General features: G+C 35.7%; 1 protein-coding gene across 7 annotated transcripts in view; it reads left to right on the top strand.

Annotated features, from left to right (window-relative positions):
- LOC109679873 (uncharacterized) overlaps positions 1-25212 on the top strand; it is a 518055-nt gene that overhangs the window by 383612 nt on the left and 109231 nt on the right. For all 7 annotated transcript variants that reach the window (XR_012448046.1, XM_074073834.1, XM_074073833.1 and 4 more), the window contains one exon: positions 319-441. Coding sequence is in view for 6 of the 7 variants with exons in the window: in XM_074073834.1 (XP_073929935.1) it covers positions 319-441 (123 nt within the window). In the remaining variant the exon portion in view is untranslated. The remainder of the gene's footprint in view (positions 1-318; positions 442-25212) is intronic.

Below are 25212 nucleotides of genomic sequence, written 5' to 3'. Positions count from 1 at the left end.
AATCTCATCCTGAAATGATTACTTGGATGTGGGATTTCTCAATCTGTTTTACCCACTTCCCAAAATCTGTAAAATTCTAAAACTCCTGAGTTCACTGTTCAAAATTAATGTTTCAGATCTCAAAGATTATAACTCACCTCTTTCTTTACATCAAACAGAGTGCATTAGCTCTGATTAAAATGACATGTTGTTTTATCTCATTTAATCTGTGGTCAAAGAATGATGTTTACTCTGATGTTTCCTTTAGGAGATCCACTGAAGTTTCTATCTGTGTGTTTAGTTTCAGGAGACTGATCCTATTTAACTATTCAATTGCAGATATAAATGAATGCACTTTCGACAATGGTGGCTGTCAGGACCAGTGCTATAATACAGTTGGCAGTTATTACTGCAAATGTCAAGCTGGCCAGAAGCTGAAGAAAGATGGCAGAGCATGTGAAGGTAACAGTTAAGACTGTCTGCTTACTGATAAGGAAAGAAAGAGGGGTTTGTCTTTTATACAGAGCCAACTGAAGTGCTTATGTTGAATATTGTCAAAAGCACAGATCTTCCTCTCATGCCTAGATTACAAAATTGTAACCTATTAGAACACTTCAAGTAGCTTATTACAGGAAACATATGACTATATGCTGCTTTGGTTGTGTCATGTTCTGTTACGGAATTTCAATCATTCATTTAAACCCCTGGGTAAAGTACATATTTTCGAAAGCACTTCATTTAATTCTGATGTAAAAATGGTGCTTATCATAAAATACTCATATGTTACTATAATTGAAATGGAGGAGCACACAACTAATCATAAGAATAGTAGTCTTGGTGTTGAATTATCTTTGTACACTAACTTCAACTTTCTGTTTCCTTTTAAAATTAATTCCTTCCTTCCTTTATTTATTAATTCATCATCTTAATCATTTGACAGTCATTGAGTTCCTGTTCTGTATCAGCCATTATTTCATGCTCTGGAGATACAAAAATTAATGAGAAATAAATTCTTTCCTGAAGGAGTTCATTGATTGTAGGCAAAGACTGAAATATATATCCAGGCCTTACAGACTGCTATTTTGCAGCATTGAATCATGGGGTCAAGTGCACTGCATTCAAAGAGATACGGGTTTTAGTCACAGCTCTGTGATGTACTATTTGTGTAACTGTGGGCAAGTTACTTAATCTTACTAAGATTTTCCTCATCTGTAAAATTTAAGACAATGTTAGTTCCTAAAGCCACAAAAGTTGCTGTGAGAATTAAATAAAATAATGCCTTTAAAGCAGGTAGCACAGTGAGAGGTATATAGCAGGTGTTCAGACGGTGACTATGCATTGGACTTTCGTTTATGAACTCAGTTGCTGCCCACACTGGGAACGGAATGGGGGCCAGAAAGTGCTTCCTTTTATTCTGCTTTAAAAAGGAAATCTTAGACTAAAAGGATCATCTGTGCCACACCTTTTAACTGTTCTTCCTGACTTTTTTCCTATCTATTCATGCTATTGAAATGATTGAGCATTTTATGTATTCAAGCATTTTCTTTATTTCTTTAAGATCACAGGAGAAAAGCATTTATTATAATTGTGTTTTCCCATTAACCCTTCAAAACCATACTAATTTTTTACCCTTAATAATGTTTGTTCCTGATGGGAATAAAGTGATAAGAGAAAAGAGAGTATACAAATGACATCCCTACTGAGGGTGCCCAGGACTGGTGCTGGAGGTTTGATTGAGATTTCTGGGTTGGATCATTGATCAGATTCCATTTATCAGTCCCTTCCTACAAGACTTGGGCAGGCAACAACTGTAAAGGCTTCAGGTACACAGCCAGCTGCTCAAGGGCAATGAAATCTGGACTTTTGAAACAGGCTTCACCCAGGGTAGGGACCTCTGCTCAAAAGGTGTAAATTCACAAAGGCAAGCCCTAGTTTCACATAGGTTCTTCTTCGTTCAAATGTGGCCATGTTTATTTCTGGATTGGCTCATTTGGCAATGGTATTCCTAGTATAGATTTAATATTATGGAAAAGGAGGGATCAAGGACTCCATGATATTCAAGGTAACAATCAGGAGATGGCCACTGATAACCTTCCCTTCCTTTATCTGACAGGGAGAGACCTGTTTGTTTCTCTTTAGCTGAGTACTAGTATTAATATCATTGTAATTATTATGGGTACATTTAAGTGTCTAGTATAGTAATTAGGCCATTGTTAGGCATAACAATATTCTTATTATTTTTATAATACTTATTGGACAAATATAACAAGTTAGACTTTAAACCCACTAGCTCATTTACATTCATTTATCTCATATTTTAATTGAAGTTAATTACTCTTTGTCATTCTATAAACATTAATATGTTTGGAGAAGAGCTTTCTATGATTTCCTTTAACTGGGATCTTACAAACTGAGTAAGAATAAGATCAGTATTCGTGAAAATCAAGAGTTTGAAAATAAGGTAGCATTGACTTGTTTACCAAGATGTAGAACTAGAGATTGCTTTGTGGAATGGAGCAAGCCAACAAACAAAAACCCCACTTCCCTCAGTCTCATTCACCTTAGCATCTCTTCTTTTAGATTTCCTTAAGTGATTATTTGGTAGTGATTATAATGCGACAGATTCAGCTTGCTCAATGGTTGAACATACAATAACCTCAAAGTTGTTTATACACAAAGTTAAATAAAAAATAATAGAGGTAATTTGGAAATCCAATGCATTTTAAAGTCACTGCAAATGAACATTTCAATTCATGTGGGTGTACTAATGAGGCACTGGTGTTTTTCTTTGGCTGGTAACTGTAAAGGTCAGCTGGTTTCAAAAAGCATAGTGTGGCATGGTACAAGCACCAAATTAAGAAGTTATTTAAAAACACTCTTTCTTTGTATTAATATAAATTGAATTTAACTTGTTTTAATTGCTTTTAAAATATAAATCAGCATTTTAGTGGACATTTGTTGTGCTATTAAAATAAATCTAGAGTCTGTCCTTAAATGAGATTGAAACATTATAAATGGCCTTGCCTTATCTCAGGCATAACACACCTAAAGCTTAGTTTCTGATTCATGGTGCAGATGCATTCTTATAAGATATAAATTAAAGGAGCAAGTAAGGGGAAAGAACTGCCTGCCACTGGCTTCTGTATGCACACGTGTTAGAGTTTTTCTTCATTAGTATGACATGAAGATTTTCAAATATGCAACTGTGTTTGCATTTCAGGAAAAATCATTTTATCATTTTATTTGCAATTATATTTAATGTTCTGTTATTTTGTTTAGGATTTTTGTGCCCATAACTATGTGTGACATGGGGCAGTAATTTTTGTTTCTCAAGCATTCTTTATGGCAGTGGTTCTCAACTTAAGTGATTTTGTCCCCTGAAGACACTTGGCAACGTCTAAGACACTATTTGTCTTCACAGCTGCGAGGAGTGGGTGCCACTGGCATCTCCTGGGTATAGGGAGGGTACTGCCAAACATCTTCTATGGATCCGCTTAAGCCTATGTTAGACCTTTGCATTCTATACTCCAAGTTTCTTTTCTCTTTACTGTATATGTTCTACCAGCTCATGAGTTTCAACTTTCAATGATTTCAATTTACATTTTAAAAAGTCTTATCCAGGGCGGAGTGGGTGGTAAGGGAGGGGGTGGGGGCAGGGGGAGAGAAATGACCCAAGCCTTGTATGCACATATGAATAATAAAAGAAAAAATAAATAAATTAATTAAATAAATAAATGATCAGACTGACCAAAAAAAAAAGTCTTATCCATTTTTAAAAGTCACATCCATATCCTTCATGTATGTATGCTCATTTTTGTAATTGTATTTTTCTTTTTTACTAACTACAGCCATTCTACATTCTTAGTCTTCCATTAACCTCTGTGGTCTTTGGTGGTGGCAGGGTATATAAGTCTGTTGTTTCTTATTTCTCAGCATCATTTTACACGCTTTCCTTTTCTTACAGGTCACTAACAGTTATTTACATGTTTATACTGTTAGATCAGAAATATGTCCTGGGAAAGGACCTTGCATTATTCCTTTTCACTCTCAGTTCACAGTTGTCTGGCACAAGGTGGAATTCCATACATGTTTATTGAATGAATGAATGAATGGACAGACAAAAGCTATCAAATACAAATGATTACAGGCATCCAGTCAATACATGTTTGATTTATTCCCTTATCTACAAATTCTAATCATGCTAAAGTTGTCATTGAAAGCTTGACTAGTTAAATGACTAGTTAAATCACTTTGCTATCAGTAGGTATTGGTATAGATATTTGTTGATAAAAAGCCTTTCTATTTAAAAGGGAAAAATCACATTTTTGTCTCTAGGGAGTAAGTCAAAACCTTTGGCTGAGTTTGAACTTTTTAAACCAATTCTCCACATGGTTTATCTAAATTACTGGTGCGACAACATTAATTGTGTGACTGTCAGCCCCAGCAGTCCCAAAGAGTCAAGAAATTTTTCCAAATGAAGGGGTAACTAACATTAAGGTATATTTTAATAAGGTAACTTACAAAGCTAATAAAAATTTATTAGACATTGGAGATAAATTCTTCTATTTGATAGAAAATATAAAGATACACTCTGCATTGAAAAAGGCATCTTGTTTCACTATTGTTAAAATATTTCAAAGTAATTTTAGTGATATTTTAGACTAATATTTCCCAAAAGACATTAGATGTGATAATGCAAATAAACAGAAATGATAACTCAGTATGCCATTATTATAAAATCATAGAATTTTTGAACTAGAATCGAAAAATAAAAGCTAGAAATGGAATCTCAGGGAAATTAAATGATTTGAACAGCTCTTAAGGATGGTTTGTGGGCATAGTGTGACAGAAACCAAGCTTTCTTATTTGATATGCAGTGTCCTTAACTTTTGATGTGGTTGATTGGCAGCATGAATTGGATCCAGAGCAGTTAATCAGAATTGTGGGGCCACAGTGCTGTGGAAGCCCACAGGTCCTCCATTCATAAGGTCATGAGCTACAGTGAGGAGAAACAAAGACCTGGAGAGAATGACTGATTTCCTCCAATCCCAGAAAATTTCTTTGTAGAAGGAGGAACAGAATCCAACTGTGTCATTCATCTTAGCTGGCCAATCCACCTGGTTAATAAACTCTCATTGGATATCTAATATATACATCAGACTGCATTGGGTAATTTGAGCATATCTGAATAGTACAAAACATCATTTCCTCCTTCATATATTTCAACATCATTAAGCATCCTGAATATAAACAACAGTGTAAGATCTTAAATGCAAGAATATATGATTATATTTTATGTTTTGGAAGTTCACAGGCCAGCGTTGTGCTGACAGAAGCATTGTATCTAATTTAGCTGGTTGTTTATCCTGGTTTTAGAGATTTCCAGGGGTGGTGGTGGTATCTCCTTAACAACCCTTGCTCTCAGGAAAGCCTTATATGTGGATTCTGCATTGGTCTTGCTTGAGTTTAAGCCTCTTTGACTTTCTTCTCTCAGTTCAGAAAGCATAACTATTCAGAATCCTCTTTTACAGTAATTCTTCTGGTCCAATATACTTCTGTGCACCTCCTCAACTTAGGAAAAATGTGGATTTTGCCAAACATTGTAGGCTGGTTTTGAGAAATAATTTGACAACATTATCAAGGATTTGCCTACTTTCATGTACTACTGTTCTTAGCCATTTAAAAAGAAATTCTAAACTTCCGGTGTTTTGGAGAATATCAAGGTTGCAGTGGGTTCTTTACCTCTGGAACTGGCCAACTATTAAGGTGATATATAAGTGAAGAATAGTTTGAGGACATTCCCAGACATTGTACTGTCATGTGCTGCACAATGGGTTATCCTTTATTAATTTATAAAGACACATTTAAAAAGATTAGACCACTAAAATTCTTGAGATCCATCACAGTTGCATAAATATATGCAGTTTCTTTTTATTCATTGTTCATTCACCAAACATGTCTGACCCATGCACTGTGCACCATGTCAAACAAAGAGCACAAACTTTGGTGCAAATATTGAATCTGGCATTTACAGCTCTTGAGATTTAAGGCAAGTTACTTGATATACATGAGTTTTCCCTCCTTCATGTATGAAATCAAGATAGGAATTAACCTCATATATGTTGAGGTATTAAATGAGATGTTGTATAAAAACACTTTGATGTTGGGCAAACCCCTTTCCCCCTGCTTCATGATCATATGAGAATGGATAGATGTTTGTTAGTGTAATTAATGTTCCTGGTATTTCTCTGCCCCCTGCTCACTCCCTCCTTCCTGGGGAGGGAGGGAGGCATAAATTACCTCACTGGGAATTTGTGAAAAGAAAGCAGACTGTAGAGTATAGCCCACCTTCCCATGTCCTCTTTGGGATCTGTAAATATCTGCAGCCAGCACCATTTCTGGTCTTCTCTGCTGTGATGTGTGCTTTGGGTAGGACTCCCCATAAGGAAAACTTAGGTTATCCAGCTGCACCTGTAACCAGGTGGAGAGTTTGCCTAAGAAGTCCATTGTTGCTGCACATAAATCCTATTCTCCAGTTTTCAACAAAAATAAAGATGACATTTTGTCTCCATCTGTGTATTTTGGATGAGATTTCAATTAATTTAAAAGTAAGGCAGGCAACATAAATTTGTTACTGAATCTTTTCGAAGTAACATGTTGTATTTGCCTAATGTATAGTAGGTGCTTTTTTTTATTTCCTTCTACGTATTTGTTGTTGAAGATTTAAAAAAAAAATATGCTCAATGTTATCTTTCCCTCTCCAAGGAGTCCCAGTTCAATAAAGAAGATAAGATAGATACACAAACAGCTATAGTGTAAAATAGGAGGAGTAAATACGAGGCAGGCACAAGCAAAGTGCTATGGGATTAAGAGGGGAAGGAGATAACCCACTGTTGAATCAAAATGAGCTGCAAGGAACAGGAACAAATCATAATCACCAGTCCTGGGACTGAACAGCTCTCCGATTTCTGTAACTCCTCAGTGAAGTTCCCTGTTGGAGTTCTACCTGGTACCACTTGGCCTGCTGTCTCTCCCTTCTCTTGATTGACAGTGGAAGTCATCCGAGATTTTAGCAACAAGGTTGTCACTGCCATACCCAAAGCATTCATTGCAGAGACTCTGAGAGTATTCTTAAGTATCTTTAGACTAGAAAAAAAGAAAAAAACATTTATAGTTCAAATCTAAAACTCTGCTATGAAAGTGAAAATCCACTTTATTTCTTTTTAAGCTTGTGTTTTAAATAAAGACTATCATTTCCCCCTAATGTTTCAAAGTAATCATGTTAATACCCTAGCTTTTAGCTAACACTTATCTTAGTCAACTGTGTATTTGGAAGTAAAGTGAACTTGAAAAAACTATAACAGACAGCTGCCCGAGATGAACTGGCTTATTTTCCAGGCTTCACTAGGGATCTGCAGATGAATAGCTATTATAATTCCCTCAGGTAGTGCCATAAGAAAAACTAGGGGGAAAAAAGTAGACCTCCGAAGTCTAAATCTACAACTGTCAAACAGGGCATCACTTACAGAGGCCTCTTATTACAAATGCATGGGGACAAAACTTAAACACAGGGAAACCTCCTGCCTGAGCAACCTGTGCTACCATGACACTGAAGCAACCATCGGGCAGATAGCTGTGTGGGGTGTTTGGGAGTAGGGGCCAGCAAGAGATCTCTTTTCTAAAGTTTGAGTCATCATCCTTAACTTTTACCATATCTCAGGAAGCATAACATACTTTTTACATTCTGAAGAATAGACTTTTCATTTCATTCATAATTAGAGTTTCTCTGCTCAATAGTTTTATAAATGTGCTGATCTTTATGAAAGATCATATTATTATGATTTTTATTTGATCCCAAGTATTATTTACTAACTGAAGCATCGTGCCTGAATTCCTCTGATATGTGTTGACCCTTAAGACATCTTTTAGATGTAAAATCCCACTTACAAAGGATTGGTATAATCCTACATACTAAAGACTGATCTTTTTTTGACCTCTGAAATGTATGGGATGCTTTCTGCCCTTGCAAAATCCATATTACTTTCCATTGCTATCATAAAAAGAAGTCATGGATGACTGATTTTTTAGTTTTCTTGCTCTGAGAAATACCTTTATCAATTTCTAAATAATAGAGACTTTTTTTCAATCAGGACATATTAAGGGGGAGGCTATGAATACACATATGTAATTTCTAATCAGAACATATATCAGTTAACATCAACTTGTTATTTTGCTATAGCCATTCATGTGCTTGTATGTGTAGTAGCCTTCTGAGACCAGTCACCATAGCATAGTTTCTCACAAGGAGAAGTGAAGCTCCTCATTCTGAAAAAAAAACTGTAATCTTGGTTCATAATTCAAGTTAAATTTCTGTTCTTTTTCATTCTTGTTCTTAATTTCTTAACAGACCAGGTCTGTACTTGCTTGAATACAATTAATGTAAAAATAAATGTATTGCACTCATTTAATCTGTTCCAGTGGATACATTTGGTAGATCTACTCCACATGCATTACTAGTAAAACCAAACACCTGAGAACATAAGCATTTATTTATCTTTTTACTTTATGTTTTCTATACAGGAGTCCTATTGGTAAAAGTATGTTCCTAATAGTAAATATGTAAGAATAGTAGAATATGTAGAGCACTTCATACCATTACAAACATACAGATAGCTAATATTCCCCATAAATAGGAGAGGCATGTTTAAAGAATCTGGAGCATTTTTCTAAAAAAAAAAAAAACTGCCTTCATTTTAACAAAGGAGTGGTATGCCCCTAAGATCATATGAAAGTTGAAAGTATAGGCTGTACAATTGTTTAACAAAATACTGAGGGTAACTGCTCATAAGTGAATTGCTGTTATCCAAGTATAACACTATTTTTGCTCTATTGCAGACTGAGAAAAGCAGTTGGTGTATTTTAAAACCCATTGAGAAAACTCCAATAAAAGACTACCTGGCAATGCTGAAGGGCACTTTTACTTATAGAAGACTCTTTCAGGCTAGGAGCACACTATGGTGGAAAAAAAGGTGTTAACTTTGGTTGGTTTCAGCTTTCTACTTGGTCCTGTTAACCCCACTGTAGAGTTAGGATAAAGAGATCAGAACCAAGATGCCTCGTTGCCCTGTCTGTGTGGGCATAAGAGGTTGGGGAGAGGGGTAAAGAGAGAAGAAACAAGAGCAACCACTGGAAAGAAATATATTTGATATGTACAGCTTATGTTGTAATTAAGCCCAGATTTCTGTTATAAAGTTCTTTAGTTTCAAAAATTTACAGAAGTGGAACATTTAAAATCTTATAGTACTCCCAGCAATAGCACAAGCTTCATGTATATTTAAGTTTTTAAAGTGTGACCCCAATGATCCCCATACTAATTCATCAAAAAATGTTGACAATAGTATGGAAAAGGATGGTTATAAATTGCATTTCATTAGTGAGAAAACAAGTTCATTTGAAATTATCTGTTATGTATCTGAACAAGGGAATGGACAGCTTCTGTATTCAAATCAATGATTGTAGAAGACATGATTTCTGTAAAATTCAAGGGGGCTAAAAGACCTAAAGAAGCGATCTCTTTATTTTTATATACTTTCTTATATTTTAAATAATCATCACATTTTGGAGGCCCAACTGAGCACTGGGAAGCACATTAAAACAGTAGACAAGAAAAGTAGGTTAATTGTAATTTATTAGATGAGTTCTTATTAAATGTGAATTGATTTAATCCCTGTAAAAAGCCTAAGGCATAAGGAAGCAAAATAGCTGTGCAAAAACATGATGTGCTCAACAGTTAGAGGACTCTACAGTTCATACCACAGTACAGTGTTTCTAAACTGTAGTGTGCACACAGATCACCTAAGAACCTGTTAAATGCAGGCTCTGATTGACCGATTCAGCATACCATGCTGAGTACAAAGGGTTTGTTAAGGTTTTCCTTTTGTGGGGGAGTGGTACTAGGATTTGAACTCGGGTCTTTAATCCTTGTTAGGAAGGTGCTGTACCACTTAAGTCACATCTCCAGTCTTTTTCGTTGTTGTTGTTGTTGCTTTAGTTATTTTTCAGGTAGGGTCTTGAATTTTTGCCCTGAGCCTGCTTTTTGCTGTGATTCTCCTACCTATGGCCTCCTGTGTAGCCGGGATCACAGGCATTCACCACCACATCTTATTGATTGAGATAGGGTCTGGCATTTACCCAAAGTGGCCTCAAAGTGAGATCATCCAGATCTCTGTCTTCAAAGTAGCTAGGATTACAGTCAAGAGCCAAAGCACTTTCCTTTGCTAACCCTTTTAGTTGGTTTGCCAGGCAATTATTGAGCATTTGCTAATTATGACTATAATGAGAGGTTACAAAATTGTTTGAAATACCTTTCACATTAACATATAATTCACATACCCTACAATTCATCCTTTTCAAGTCAATAATTCAGTATTTTTTAGCATGTTCAGAAATACATGCAATTCACCACAGTCAATTTTACATTTTTATCGACTCAGAAGAACTCTATCTTTTAGCACCACTTTCTTATCCTCCTGTCATTCCCCTGGCCCTGAACAACTTCACATTAACTTTTAGTCATTGAAGATTCTGATACTGATCTACTCGATGACTAGAATCATAAAATGTGTGTTTTTTGTGTCTTGCTGTTTTCATTTAGCATAATGTCTATATGATTTATCTCCACTGCATATGGCAGCATTTCATTCCTTTTTATGGTCAAATAATACTCCATCATATACTACTTTCTGTTTAAGCATTTGTCAGTTGATAGAGATTGGACTCTCTTCACCTTCTGGCCTTGATGACTAGTACTGATATAAAATTTCATTTGCAGCTGTTTGTAGGTAAGTTTCATTTCTTTTTTGTATATATACATTGGAGCAGAATGGCTGTGTTATATGGTAACTGCACATTCAATTCTTCTGGAACTTAGATGAATGAATAATATTCTTTTTTTTTCTTTTATTATTCATACGTGCATACAAGGCTTGGGTCATTTCTCCCCCCTGCCCCCACCCCCTCCCTTACCACCCACTCCGCCCCCTCCCTCTCCCCCCGACCCCCTCAATACCCAGCAGAAACTATTTTGCCCTTATTTCTAATTTTGTTGTAATGAGAGTATAAGCAATAATAGGAAGGAACAAGCGTTTTTGCTGGTTGAGATAAGGATAGCTATACAGGGCATTGACTCACATTGATTTCCTGTGTGTGTATGTTACCTTCTAGGTTAATTCTTTTTGATCTAACCTTTTCTCTAGTTCCTGGTCCCCTTTTCCTATTGGCCTCAGTTGCTTTTAAGGTATCTGCTTTAGTTTCTCTGCGTTGAGGGCAACAAATGCTAGCTAATTTTTTAGGTGTCTTACCTATCCTCACCCCTCCCTTGTGTGCTCTCGCTTTTATCATGTGATCAAAGTCCAATCCCATTGTTGTGTTTGCCCTTGATCTAATGTCCACATATGAGGGAGAACATACAATTTTTGGTCTTTTGGGCCAGGCTAACCTCACTCAGAATGATGTTCTCCAATTCCATCCATTTACCAACGAATGATAACATTTCGTTCTTCTTCATGGCTGCATAAAATTCCATTGTGTATAGATACCACATTTTCTTAATCCATTCGTCAGTGCTGGGACATCTTGGCTGTTTCCATAACTTGGCTATTGTGAATAGTGCCGCAATAAACATGGGTGTGCAGGTGCCTCTGGAGTAACCTGTGTCACAGTCTTTTGGGTATATCCCCAAGAGTGGTATTGCTGGATCAAATGGTAGATCAATATTTAGCTTTTTAAGTAGCCTCCAAATTTTTTTCCAGAGTGGTTGTACTAGTTTACATTCCCACCAACAGTGTAAGAGGGTTCCTTTTTCCCCGCATCCTCGCCAACACCTGTTGTTGGTGGTGTTGCTGATGATGGCTATTCTAACAGGGGTGAGGTGGAATCTTAGCGTGGTTTTAATTTGCATTTCCTTTATTGCTAGAGATGGTGAGCATTTTTTCATGTGTTTTTTGGCCATTTGAATTTCTTCTTTTGAGAAAGTTCTGTTTAGTTCACTTGCCCATTTCTTTATTGGTTCATTAATTTTGGGAGAATTTAGTTTTTTAAGTTCCCTATATATTCTGGTTATCAGTCCTTTGTCTGATGTGTAGTTGGCAAATATTTTCTCCCACTCTGTGGGTGTTCTCTTCAAATAATATTCTTAAATGTAATTTTTTGTTGTACTGGGAATACTCTGTAACATTCAAAAAAGTTCTCATGTCATAGTGGAATTCACCTAGTTATTAATATGTGTATGCATATGGGTACACTTATGTCAAACAATTGACTTCATGAAACAGCATCCGTGGTCAAATTATTTTGGAGAACACTGCATACTTCAATGCTCTCTTAAGAAAAACCTGGCAAAAGAAGTAGCATTTAACTTTAACTCAATTTCCCAAACGTGTTTGTTTTACAAATGTGTTTAGAAATTTTGTGTGTGTGTGTGTGTGTGTGTGTGTGTGACTGGAGTTTAACTCAGGGATTTGCACTTGCAAAGCAGGCACTCTGATGCTTGAGCCACACCTACAGTCCATTTTGCTCTGGTTATTTTAGAGATGAGGTTTCAGAATTTATTTTCCTGGGCTAGTATCAAAGTGCCATCCTCTGGATCTCATCCTCCCAAGTACTTAGGATTAGAGGTGTAAGCCACAGCACCTAGCACCAAACATGTTTGGAAATCTTAGAAACTATTTAATAACGCAGGGATTTAGTGCTTGCTAGAATGCACTTCAAGAAATTGTCTATCATATGTTCTAAGTACAGGCGAGAATATTAGTGCTGAGGGTATTCGGGAAGGATAGAATGATTTATTGGGGCTGGACAGAGGATGACTTGAACTCCGATAAACTCCATGGGTAAACGGGTAGAGGTATAGTTTTCAGTGAGAGGTGTCTGAGTAGAGAAATTACAGGATGAGAATGTGGTTTGTGAAAAATTTTATGACCTTTATATTTAGGATAGTATAGAAATACAAAAAGATATGGAAGTGGCCTGGGAAAAATTTATAGACCAATAAAATCATACATCTATTGACACCCACAAAGTTGTATAAGAAAGAGTAATCAGTAAGTTCTGATGATATGTTGGACTGAAGAGAAAGGGGAAATATCAAAGTTTTGTAAACAAGGTGAAAATAATATGGAATAAATTATTGATAGCTGAAATGCCAAATGCAGTAAGATAGAATAAATACATCTTTACAAAAATAGTGAGTACAGATATCACATCCTAGCCAGACTTATTTAAAGATATCTATACAAAATTTTCTACTATTCCATAAACAATTCCAACTAATTTCTTCATCATTTCTCATTTGAAAATCAGCATTTGGTTTGTATGCATTACTCTGCCATAGGTTTTGCTATTGCCATCTGGCAGAGTCTGCTTATTATCTTCATTATGAACCTAGGCTTTCTTTTTATGCTAATTCCTATTTTCATCCATTAAGTCCTGAGCTAAGTCAGTTTTAAATTAATGAGAAATAAGATAAAAGATGGAAACCTCCGCTACATGTTATTAGTAATTATGTTGTTGGAGTATAATATTTAGCACTGCTTGAATCTGGTTGCAAATAAGTTCTCCCTTTGATGAGATGACCGGCCTATACTTTTGTTCATGTTATAGTATTTGCCATTTCCTTTTGTTGGATGTCAGTGAAAATGGAATTGCCAGATGGTTTGCAAAGAGTAGTGAGCAACAACTACTTTCAAAAAAGATTCTTCATATACAAATAAGCCAGCAAACAACAAAGAATGTTTTCTTTTTTAAAAAGAGAGAGAAAACTTTTTGCTTAAAACCCACACACACGCACTCACACACACACACACATACACACACACTCTTCATTCCCTTAGACCCTCAGAGTGTTAACTATATAGTTTTGTATAGAAGGATGAGCATGAAAAATATAGTAATAGTCCGTAAAGGAGGTTAAAAAAATAGATCTCTGAGATTCACACAGTGCCAACAGGGCATACACAATATCCAGGTGCCCCCTGGTCAAGCTTCTTTTTCAGCTATAGCAATTTAAATCTCCAGCTTCACAAGTGGTGCTTTCTGATTCCATAAAGATGCTCCATTTTTTTTGCCCACATGAGCTCAGATCATATGACTGATCCTTACTTGGGCATCAAGAGATCTCAGTTCTAGTTTCATATACACCCACTCAAATATAATCTGCACTATCTCTTCTCTTCTCTCAGCCTTCATTTCTTCATTTATATAATGAGACATTAGGAATGGAAAAATCTCAAAAGCTTCTTCAACTTGTAAATTTTATAATTTACAAGCATAAACTTAAAACTTGAATTGTAATCCAAAACCTGGAGCTCTATGAAAGAGAATAGGAAGAGATTTTTTAGGGGTTATAATGACATCATGAACCCCACATCCATAAAGAGAACCTCAGATGCCTAGTAAGATTGGAAGATATATCAGTTTAGAGGACAGGAAAGAGAAAAAACCTAGCAACTGAATTGTTTCAGATATTATGGGAGCCATGAAGTCTTCTTGGTTTTTTAGGCATATCTTTTAAGATTTTTTTTTTCTATTTAAGATCTCTCTCTCTCCCTCTGTCTCTCTCTCCTCTTTCAAAAAAATCCTTATAAAAACAACAAAAAAACCCTCTTAGACTCCTACAGCTCTAACGCAGAATTAGACACCTACCTTGTGGTCAATATATTCATGTTGAGCTTGTTGCCAGCAGTAAATCACATCAGTAGTCAGTCTGGAGGAGATTTTAGACAAGAAAATAAAATACAATATATCAGCTCAAATAATTCTTTGGATTATTCATTTTTCAATTGAGAGGAATAGCTATAGTCTCAGTAAAGATTTCTGCAAAAATTATATACACATATTACTTAATAAGTATAAATTCAATTAATTTTTTTGCCCAATGAAATAGTTTACGGTTGCTGTACTAGTTCTCAGGAAAAAAAGTTAAAACTTATAAAAAGAAGCAGGAATCTTAATAGAAGTATTAGTCAAAAATTATATCTTTGTGTTTTCTAGATATACTTCACATAATAGTTATCACTGATTAATAAACTCATTGGAAATGAAAGGTAGCAATTATAGTTTTAAGGGAGTGGTGACTTTTAGAATGCTGCCTTTCTTAAGTCCTTTCTGATGGTGTATGTAATATTGGTTGGCCTAAGCGAAGGGTCCAGTGAGGCCAAGAGGAACGATTTTGAGAGATGAGGAAAATTAGATGTCCTTTGAAAGTCAACACAAATCAAGTAGAACAAAAATTAGGAGAACTAACTCTGTTCTCAAAAAGGATTGAAAAGGCTGAATATAACCTTAAGCTACTTACGCCTAGAAAGAGTATGACAATCAGGGTGGTAAGACAGAGCTATGTAGAAAGAGAAAAATGCATCTAAGCATGCCCAAGAAAGATGGAGCCTTAACCAACAAATTTTGAAAATTTCAGTCCTATGTGCAAATGAATAAATTATGTTAGTTGATCTCACTGAACTTCTTTATCAAACTGATTCCATTTGTTAGATATTTGTGATAGCTTATAATGTGGTTCCTATATCAGTTTGGGTCCAATCAAGAGAAAAAAAATGCACAGTAATTAAGACATGGAAAGTTTAATAAGAGTCTGGAGTAATAATGAATTGGTCAGTAAGAAAGAGAATTGTAGCAGTGGCTACTTGGCTACTTGGGAGGCAGAGATCAGGAAGCTCACAGTTTGAGGCCAGCTTAAGCAAAAAAAAAAAAAACACTATTGCTAAAATAACTACAAGCAAAATGGACTGTGCTCAAGTGTAGAGTGCATGCCTAGCAAGCTCAAGGTCCTGAGTTTTTACCCAGGACCATCAAAAAAAAAAAAAAAAAAAAACGAAAGAAAGAGAACTCTAAAAAAATACAGTACTTCAACTAATCCCAGGGATGAACTGACTCCATTTCACCCAAATAAGAGGTTCCACTGGGGCTGAGATCTTGTTGGAAAACCTATGGCCATGATTCAGCGAATGGCGGAAAGGTCACTGTGTTGCCATACCAGCAGAACTTGTAAATCCGGCATCTGTAGTTTCCCAGAACTCTGCTCTCTAGGATGCCAGAGAAAACTGTTTCTTGGAGAGTTGTCTTTTCAGTATGACATTGCCCAAGGGAAGAACAAGGAAAGCTACTGGTCATTGAGAAACCTTGACCACAAGTCACTGAAGAAGCCAGATGCTGAAGGAGTCTAGCAGCAGAGAAACTGTCTGCACCGTAGCAGCTGTGTACAATGCAGGCACCTCACTGCAAACCCTAAACAACCACCCCTGAGGAGAATAATGCTAGAGAAACAGCCTGTATTATACAGGCTGGGTGCTGGGAAGGCTGGGGACACTGCAAAAGCCAGGTGTTGAAAAAGCAGCACAGACTCCAAGAGCCAGATTAGAGAAACCACTGCTCTGGAGGGTGCAGGCACTGGCAAAGCTGCATCAGTGGCCTGTCTGCAAGAATGCACTGGAAGCAGGAAGGACCACCCCTTACTCTACAAGGCTCTCTGCTTGCAAGACTTAACATCATGGCCACTAACAAATAAAGTTACTTAGAGATCCATTCTTACAGAGAAGGCAACAAGTAAATTTAAGCTAGGAGGCATATATCAACAATCAGCATGATCCCCAATTATGCTTCCCTCAGCCCACAAGAAAAGTATAAATTCATGTCCTTTGCCACGTAGACTTGCACACTCCCTTGAGGAGGATATTTCCTCTAGTCATTGGCCACATGTCACTTGCTTGAGCTGACACATATGAGTGGAAGTGATAGAGCATCAGTTTGGAAAGGAAGTTTTAAGTGTGAGTGTGTAGTTGAGCACAGCATCTTGTGTCTTTACCCTCTGCCATGAAAACAGCAAGTCTCAGGCAAGGTCTACTCTTTCATCTATGTCCCAGAATGAGAGAGAGTTCTGAACAGAGGTATAACCATGCTAAGACCTGTAGACAAGGAAAAGATATTGGTGGTTATATATTCCAGAAGTTTTGAACTATTTGTTATTTCAAGAAAAGCTGGCAACAAATAAGTTTCTGATTTCTGCTTGGTTTATCATAACCATGCTATCTAATGGTATCTAATGGTACCAACCATTAGATTATTTTTCTGATTTTACATGTTAACCTGCAGTAGCAAGAATAAAGGGAAAAGGCCCACAAGGAATCGAGGGGAATTCATCACGATGTCATACTGAGAAGTCTCCAGAGGCACCTGGCTAGCATTTATGCATCTCAGTCCTCCTTGAGCATAACTCCTGGGTGGAAGATCAGAGATGGAAAAGTCATTGTCAACAATTTCTTTAATGTATGGGGCCTGTTCACATTATTGTACCTCTCATCCTTTGCCAGTTTTGATTATCTATTGTCAACATTATTGTTTATCTATTTCATCTTGTTTTTATGAAATGCCCTCAGAACGTATGGATACTCGAGTGTGGTTTATCTTTGGATAACTTGCTGCTGTTAATTCTACACAATTTTTTGTGGAGGAAATGGCCTTTGATAAACAGGGTTGTATAAATTTTTTAACTCTCTATATTGCAACAAGTTAAGACATACCCACTTCACACTGACTAGATGGTCTTTATGTTCTGATTTATTAAATAAAAACATTTTCTGACTCACTATAATAATAGCCACTCTAACTGTAACTCACCTGTTAATATATTGATATTATAATTAGTAATTACTTTTAGTAATCTCAAAGTATCATCTAAACTATGCCCTGCCCACCTGCTGTAGACTGAGATTGCATATTTCTTTCAGTCTTTTTCAGCTGAAAAATTAATCTACTACTGGACACAAGTATTTTTTTCAAGTTAAATAAAAACTAAGATTTCACATGCTGTGATTACTGAATATTGAAAAGCTTGGGTCAGATTCAATTAACATGTACATAAAATATATATCCTAGAAAATTTAAATACTTCAAATGCTTTTTTTTGAGAACTGCACATATTACTTCTTACAGATATGCAAAAAATATCACCTACAGCTTTCAAACCTTGTCCATATAACAATGATCAGCCCTAGAGCTATAATTTGAACAAATGCATTAAAGACATCATAAGGAAGTAGAAAAAAGCCACAGACTTTAGTCTAATCTCTGCTTTTACTTGCAGAACCCCAGTCTTATTGTTTCTAAAAGGGGGGTAACAGTATCTGGCCTATCAAATACATTAGACTTTTTTGAGTACCTGTATTTTTAATGAAAAATATATGCCAATAGTATAAGTATTTGCAAATGTGAAAGTTTTTGACTCCATGAAATAATGGATAGATGTTATGCTATTATCTTCAAGTCCCATTGAACCTAGACTTAGGGTCTAGTCAAAGGGAGTAAGACTTTATCAGAAGAGTAATCTTCAAAATATATCCTACAACAAAAGAAAAAACCAGAAGATATTACAATAGCTAAGAGGAAGGTAGAAATGTAATTTCTCCTCATTCTGAAGTCATTAATAATCTGATGTTCACTTAGGACATTATCAGTTCCTCAACTCTCATTACCAAAATCATGTGGTTAAGCAGTAAAGAAATTCACTTGGGAAGAATGTCTTAATAATTGTATTGTACTATCAAGTAAGAGAGGAAGAAATAGAATAGTGGGCCAGAGTTTTAGAGCAGATTGAATGTGGGGAGATCAAGATGGAGGGAATGCACTCAGCTCACAGTCTGCTTTGCACTGTCTTTTCCTGGGCTTGAGGTTTTAATTTTTTTTGAAATATAGTGACCACTCAGTCCCTTTTTTCCTCTGGGATCCCATGGCACTTTGGGCAAGCACTCTGTTACAACATCATGTGGTATGTTGTATTTATTTGGTAAATTGTCTCTCTCACCAGATTATGGATGCCTTGAAGGTAAGAATCATGTCTTAATTTTCTAGTAACCCTGACAGATGCCTTCAGAAGGCCTGTCATAGGTTTTTCAATGAATATTAGAAACAATAAATGGGTAGAAAATAAATCAGAATAAAGTCATTGGAAGAGATGGGTGGTAAATTTTTAATGTACAATTGTACTTCTTAAATGTTCAGGAAGTGTTTTCAGGAAACAGCACAATACCAAATTTATATTAAAATTTAACAACAGAATAGTCCATAGAATTCACATAAATACTTTAAAGGATAATTTAGAAAACGTGATTAATTTCTAATGTCTTTACTCCTATATTTAAAATAGATTCAAATCAAATATGATACTTTGCTCCTAGAACAACAATCTTCTTTGTAAAAAGAAATAGGAGTATACTTTTTGTTTGCAATGATGTAGACAAGGAGGTACTTGAATGGCACAGAGGAATACTCTGTGTACAAACCCCAAAGCATAGGCATCTTTGTCATGACATACAGAATATTGTAATTATTCTATAAAATAAGCATGTGCATTGAACATATTCAGCTTTAACTTCCTTTTTCTCAGATGTCTTAAGATGGTATGGAGCTCTCAAACATTTCCTGGTATTTTTGAGCAGGCTTAACTATTAACATCTATAAATAGGTCATGTCATTCTTAATCATGAGCATGATGAAAGAGTATATATAATCCTTGAATATGCTTAAAGGAAATATTAGAAGGAATACCATATTAGCCAGACTGTTTCTATTTGACTTTCAATGAGAATATTTGGTAAGGTAAATCTTACTTTGTCCATTACCTTGCCTGCTCCGATATAAATTCTTTGCCTACTAATCACAGATCTCAAGATCTGGGGGAATGGAGTTCCCAAGAACAGGCTATATAATTTTTATTGCCATATCAAATCAAACTAATGCCATTTTTCACAAGAGAACTAATAAAAGTCACAATCTGAACCCACCTGGTATACCCTTAATAATGTTTTAAAACAATCCATAATAGATTTCACAGGAAGCTCAGATCTGCCAGCTTTCTCATTAGTAGCCCAATTTTAAGCACTACTCTAGGCATGATTATCTCCAAATGTTAGTGGGGTTGTTTAACATTGAAAGACTCATAGCAGAAGAGACAGGAAGCTTAATTATTCAAAAATCCAGTTACATTGTTATTTAGAGTAATTTAACAAACAAAATTGTATTTTGTTCTTACTTTCAAAGTACAGCCTTATATTCATTTCCTCAAATATATAAGTAGTTCATTGAAAATGCCTGTTTCTAAATGAGTGAGAAGAAAGAGTTGATTAAAAGAAAAACACCTCTCAGTTTATTGAAACACTAATGTTTTATGATTGACAACTTGCTCACATACCATTTTCTCAATTGACAATATTATATAAAATACAAAAGCCACAGACTTTGTTCTACCTAATGTTCACAAAAAAGAATTAGCAAATTCATGTCACTGTCTTTTACATATGATTATCATTTTTTTCTGCTGGATTTTCTATATGGAAGCATATCCTTTTGGCCCCAGATCTGTTTACAAAAGAACTTACATACTGAGACTCCCCACCGTAAACAAAAATGTAAGTAGAATCTGATGCAATCACATGTAACACATATGTACAGGAAAGCAATGCACGTAAACTCCCTGTATAGCTATCCTTACCTCAACTAGCAAAAATCCTTGGTCCTTCCTATTATTGTTTATATTCTCTCTTCAACAAATTTAGAGATAAGGGCAAAATAGTTTCTGCCTGGTAGCGAGGGGGTAGGGAGGGAGAGGGAGGGGGCGGGAAGAAGGGGGGAGAAATGACCCAAACATTGTATGCACATATGAATAAAAGAAATTTAAAAAAATAAAAAGAATGAGAATGTAACCTACGTTGAGGTGAAAACTGTCCGCTCTATATGAACCATTGTGTAAATGTGTACATGCATATATGAGAACTGGTATTGAAAGTATCTGGATGAAGTTATAAGAAATTATTAGTAGTACATCCTCTAAATCTGGGAATGCTTAAGGGGTGATCATCAGTGGCAGTGAACTTGACCAGCACGCTTGAGGCTTGGGTTATATTCCCAGCAACACAAGAACAAAAACAGGGTGAAAAACCTGTATTTTCATTGTTTCTTCTTTGCGCTCTTTTCATTTTTATTGCCTTGAGCATGAAATGCTTTTGTCATGAAAAAAAACCTTCAGTTTCTGTAAATTTTAACACATTTAGATCCAGCAAAAATCATTCACACAAAAAAATGAATGAAATATGTTTATTAAATTCAAAACATGAAAAAAGCATGATGTTTAGACTACTAGCACTCATAATAGATTTAAAATAATAAACAGAGATATTACTATTAGTTATCTTTCTCTACTGAACATAATAGTGGGCCTTTAGTTAATATTCATTCTTTATTATACAACTTACATATCTAATACCACTTTGGTCTTAGATCTGGCAATATATATACTCTGAGTTTTCAGTATATTACTTAAGGCCATTGTACTCATTTTAGATCAGATATTAACATTTGGAATTACAAAATTGAAATGATCATTAACATTAATAACAAGTTCTTGCTCAATTTTATTAGTGTCTAAATCACATGTCTAATAACTGAATCTATTTATTACTTATCATTTTTCCAAAATTAGTTTAAATTCCCAAACATCATTGGGTGAAAGGTAGGTCAAAGTTAAAATTTCTATCATATTTGCAGTCATTTCTCTCTCTAATTTGCTTGGCAGTTCTCATTGTTTCATCCCTAATGATTCCCTAATCTGGCATGAGACAAGAAGGACAAAATGAGATAAATTAATATCCTGGGCTCCTGGGGACAATTCACAGTTTCACTCCCTGCAAAGAAACCCTGCTGGCCTTGGAAGAACTGCTTATTGCACTCACAGAATGATGGGAACCCCTGCCTCATCGTGAGAAGTGACGAACCCCCGCCTCCTGTGAGGTAATACTTAACAGGATGTGTTTTTCACTTGGAGATTTCTATTTGCTTTTTCGGATCTCACTCATGGGCTGTTATTGGAGTGGTTATATTTTAAACACTAGCTTAGATTATATGTCTGTGTGCCAGGTATGACCCGGACCTTTCTAATTACATTTTATGCATGGCTCACTCCACTTGTTATGTCGATATTCTCTATGACCAAATCTACAATATCTTTTGCTTTTTTCATTTTGCTATTCAGTTCATGCTAATGTTAGTTTGCTGTTTCCAATATTAAGAGAGTCAGAAATAGTCCCTTTAAAGTTAATGAGGCATCAGGATGATGTGGGGATTTATTTTCATATCTAGGTTATTATTATCTTTTTTACTAAAGCCAGAGAAGAATAATTTAGGATCGTTTGGGAGCATCCATTACTTGATTTATAATTTGGAACTGCTTTTTTGTTTTACATAAGTAAGGATATTACCTAAATTTGCTAGGACTGTCCTAATTTAATAGGATTATATTCTTTTTAATGAAAGCAATTTATGTTGGATATTGATAGATTTTAAATTTTCTATGAAGTTTTAGGTAAAATATTTTATTAATGTGGTCCAAAATTTGGTCCATGAAATATAATCCATATTTTTTCCTCTCTGGAAAGTAGGCAATATGAAATCTAGTCACAACAAAATAATTTTTAAAAGTCAATGACATAAAATTCTGTCTTTTTACAGTGAGGTTAACGATTTGACAGGTTAAGACTATCCAGTAGCCACTTAGAGCTTCCTGTTCTGGTTAAGGATTGGAATTTATCCTGGTCCTAGCTAAGGTTTGGCAAACTTGTATGCAATTATCTACTCTATTTAAATGTCAGTAGAGATATTCTGACGCTTTGGCTGGGTGGAAATTCAAGGACAGTTGCAATGATTCCAGGAGTGCCCATATAAATGGCTGCCCAGGTGCACAAGGCCAGGAAAGTACCAGCGTCACAGAGAAGGATATCATTACATTTATTGCCCTAATGAGGACACTTTGGAGAACGAAGATGGGGAGGGAGGTGCCAGTAATTAAACTTTTATAGTTATAAGTATTGAAACATAAAAAGCATTTTATTCCATAAAACAAGTACTTGTGAGTTATCATTTATACCAAGTAAAAATACCAGTGTAGTAAGGATATTCATATTACTCTTTCTTAGTCCTATGGCTGGGCTCCTCAGCCTCCTACAAAGGAACCTGCAATTCCCCGCATTGTCCACTGACCCCACCACCTGATGGCATGCTACAGTGAAAGACTATTGGAGCCAATTTTCTCCAAATTTTAGAGGATAGTGTGACCATAACTAATACATGGGTTACATACATACCTAATGGAATTGTTGAGAAAGTTAAATTGAATGGAATAATATATGAATAATGACTATTATTCTATCACTCTGAGTGCCCCATTAATGTTAGCTTCCTTCTCTTTCTTTTGTTGCTAGTCACTGCACATTTGTGCAAATTTTACCAGAGAATCACTACAGCTTATCATTATTGTAGCTGCTGTTTCACATGTTATTCCTATTAGATGCAAAACTTCCTGAGTACAGCCCCCTTTTCATACATTCACATGTCTACTGAGGGCCACTGGTATTTCTGGGATCATAAAAAAATACATGTTGGCTAACCGAAGTTCTCAACTCTGCCAAACAAGAAACCTGCTTCCCTGCCCATCCTACCTTCAAAAAGGAGAAATAATGTGTAGTAGAGGGTGCAGTTCTCTGGGCTTGCTCAGTTTCATGGCTATAGCTATTAAAGGCCTGTGACTTTCTTTGTTCACAGTGACAAGGCTACTTTCTCATCTATAATTTGGTCTCCTGAATAGAGCTACTTCCTGGGAACATGATTCACTGTGAAGAACAGTCCAGGTTATTAAGTCACTAATATATCCATAAATAGGAGTTCAGTCGAACCTAAGTGGGCTCCATCTCTCAGCCGGTCTCTCCATCTCTGATGGCACCATGCCAGATCAGAACATGAAGCAGAAAGATCAGGGCAGCTCTGAGTGCCGTATAGTCGCTTAAGTCTTCCTGCATAGCCGTCTTTTTACTAGTTGAAATAGCAATGCCATCATGAATCTTTACTGTTCTCAGAGTTCATTAGTCTATGCTGCATTTTATTTTTTCTCAGTTTTTACACAAAGATTTTATGATAATGTAAGTAAACCTTGCTGACGGATACTTTGTTACTCATATAATGTACCATATAAAGCAGGGGGTGTTCCTATTTGTATTTATAGCCTTCCTGTTTCTACTTATGAGCAAAATGGGGCTTAGAAAGATTAGTTTTTTCATGATCAGTGAATTGAGGAGCCAGCATTGTTTTACTTTAGATCAAGTGCTTTCTCCACAGTGCCAACAACTTCCATATACATCTCATGCAAAGATATTAATACTCCCTCTGATGAAGAAATTGAAAATGGTTACATAGTAGCCCAGAAATTCTTGCTTTAAAAAATAAAAATTTGATAGGAATTTTATGGGAGATAGCTCCATTGTATTTCCTTTATGTAATTACTGTCTATTTTAGTATGTATGACCTAGATTCGAGGATTATTGGATATTTTTAAGTGCACATTTCAAACTGACTTCAAGTCTATTTAAAATTTTTTATGTCATTTGACTTGTTTCTGGGCCATGGCTGATGTTTACAGACACTGAATCTGGAATCATTGAAAGGTTTTATTAATGAGTCCTTCTCAAGCTATTCAGTGGTGGGAATAGCATGATGCATATGGATGCTAGTCTCTGTGTAGCAAAGTTTGTTTACATGCCCAGCCTCCCCAAAGACCTGGGAAGATTGACGTCACCCACACTCATTTCTTAGGGGACCCAGTGCCATGTTGTATATATTCTTCTTAAACAGACATATGGGTAAAACCTGGCTAATGGAGGAATTATGGGAATGTTGGGTCTCGAACAGTAATCAGTAAACACTAACATTAATCAAAGGCAAGAAGAAACGACAATAGACGTTGGCTGTTTATTTTTTTAAATCTTTTCCTGATCCTCAGGATGCAGATATACAGAAATCTCTAGGCAGAATATTGCCTTTTCTTTGCCCTCCTCATTTTCTCTCACTTCATTTTTTTTCCTTCCCTTTATAAAATACAATGAAGACCATGAATTAAAACATATATTGTTGATTGTCTCTTTTTTTTCTTAAAGTGTCATTTACTATTATGAAACAGTATTTTTTATAGAATACTTAAAATAGATATCTTTTAAATAAGGGATATGTGAGTTCCCCTATTAAACTCTGTCATCCTCTTCAGAGATAGGTTAGTGATAATTAAAATATATTTTCTAAATAAAGTAAGAAGAACTAAACTGGATTGGTGGAGTGGCTCAAGCGGTTAGC

This window comes from Castor canadensis, chromosome 5 (assembly GCF_047511655.1).
Source record: "Castor canadensis chromosome 5, mCasCan1.hap1v2, whole genome shotgun sequence".
NCBI classification, from domain to species: domain Eukaryota; kingdom Metazoa; phylum Chordata; class Mammalia; order Rodentia; family Castoridae; genus Castor; species Castor canadensis.
The sequence above is the reverse complement of the archived record's forward strand: the minus strand, read 5'-3'. Positions and strand labels throughout refer to the sequence as shown.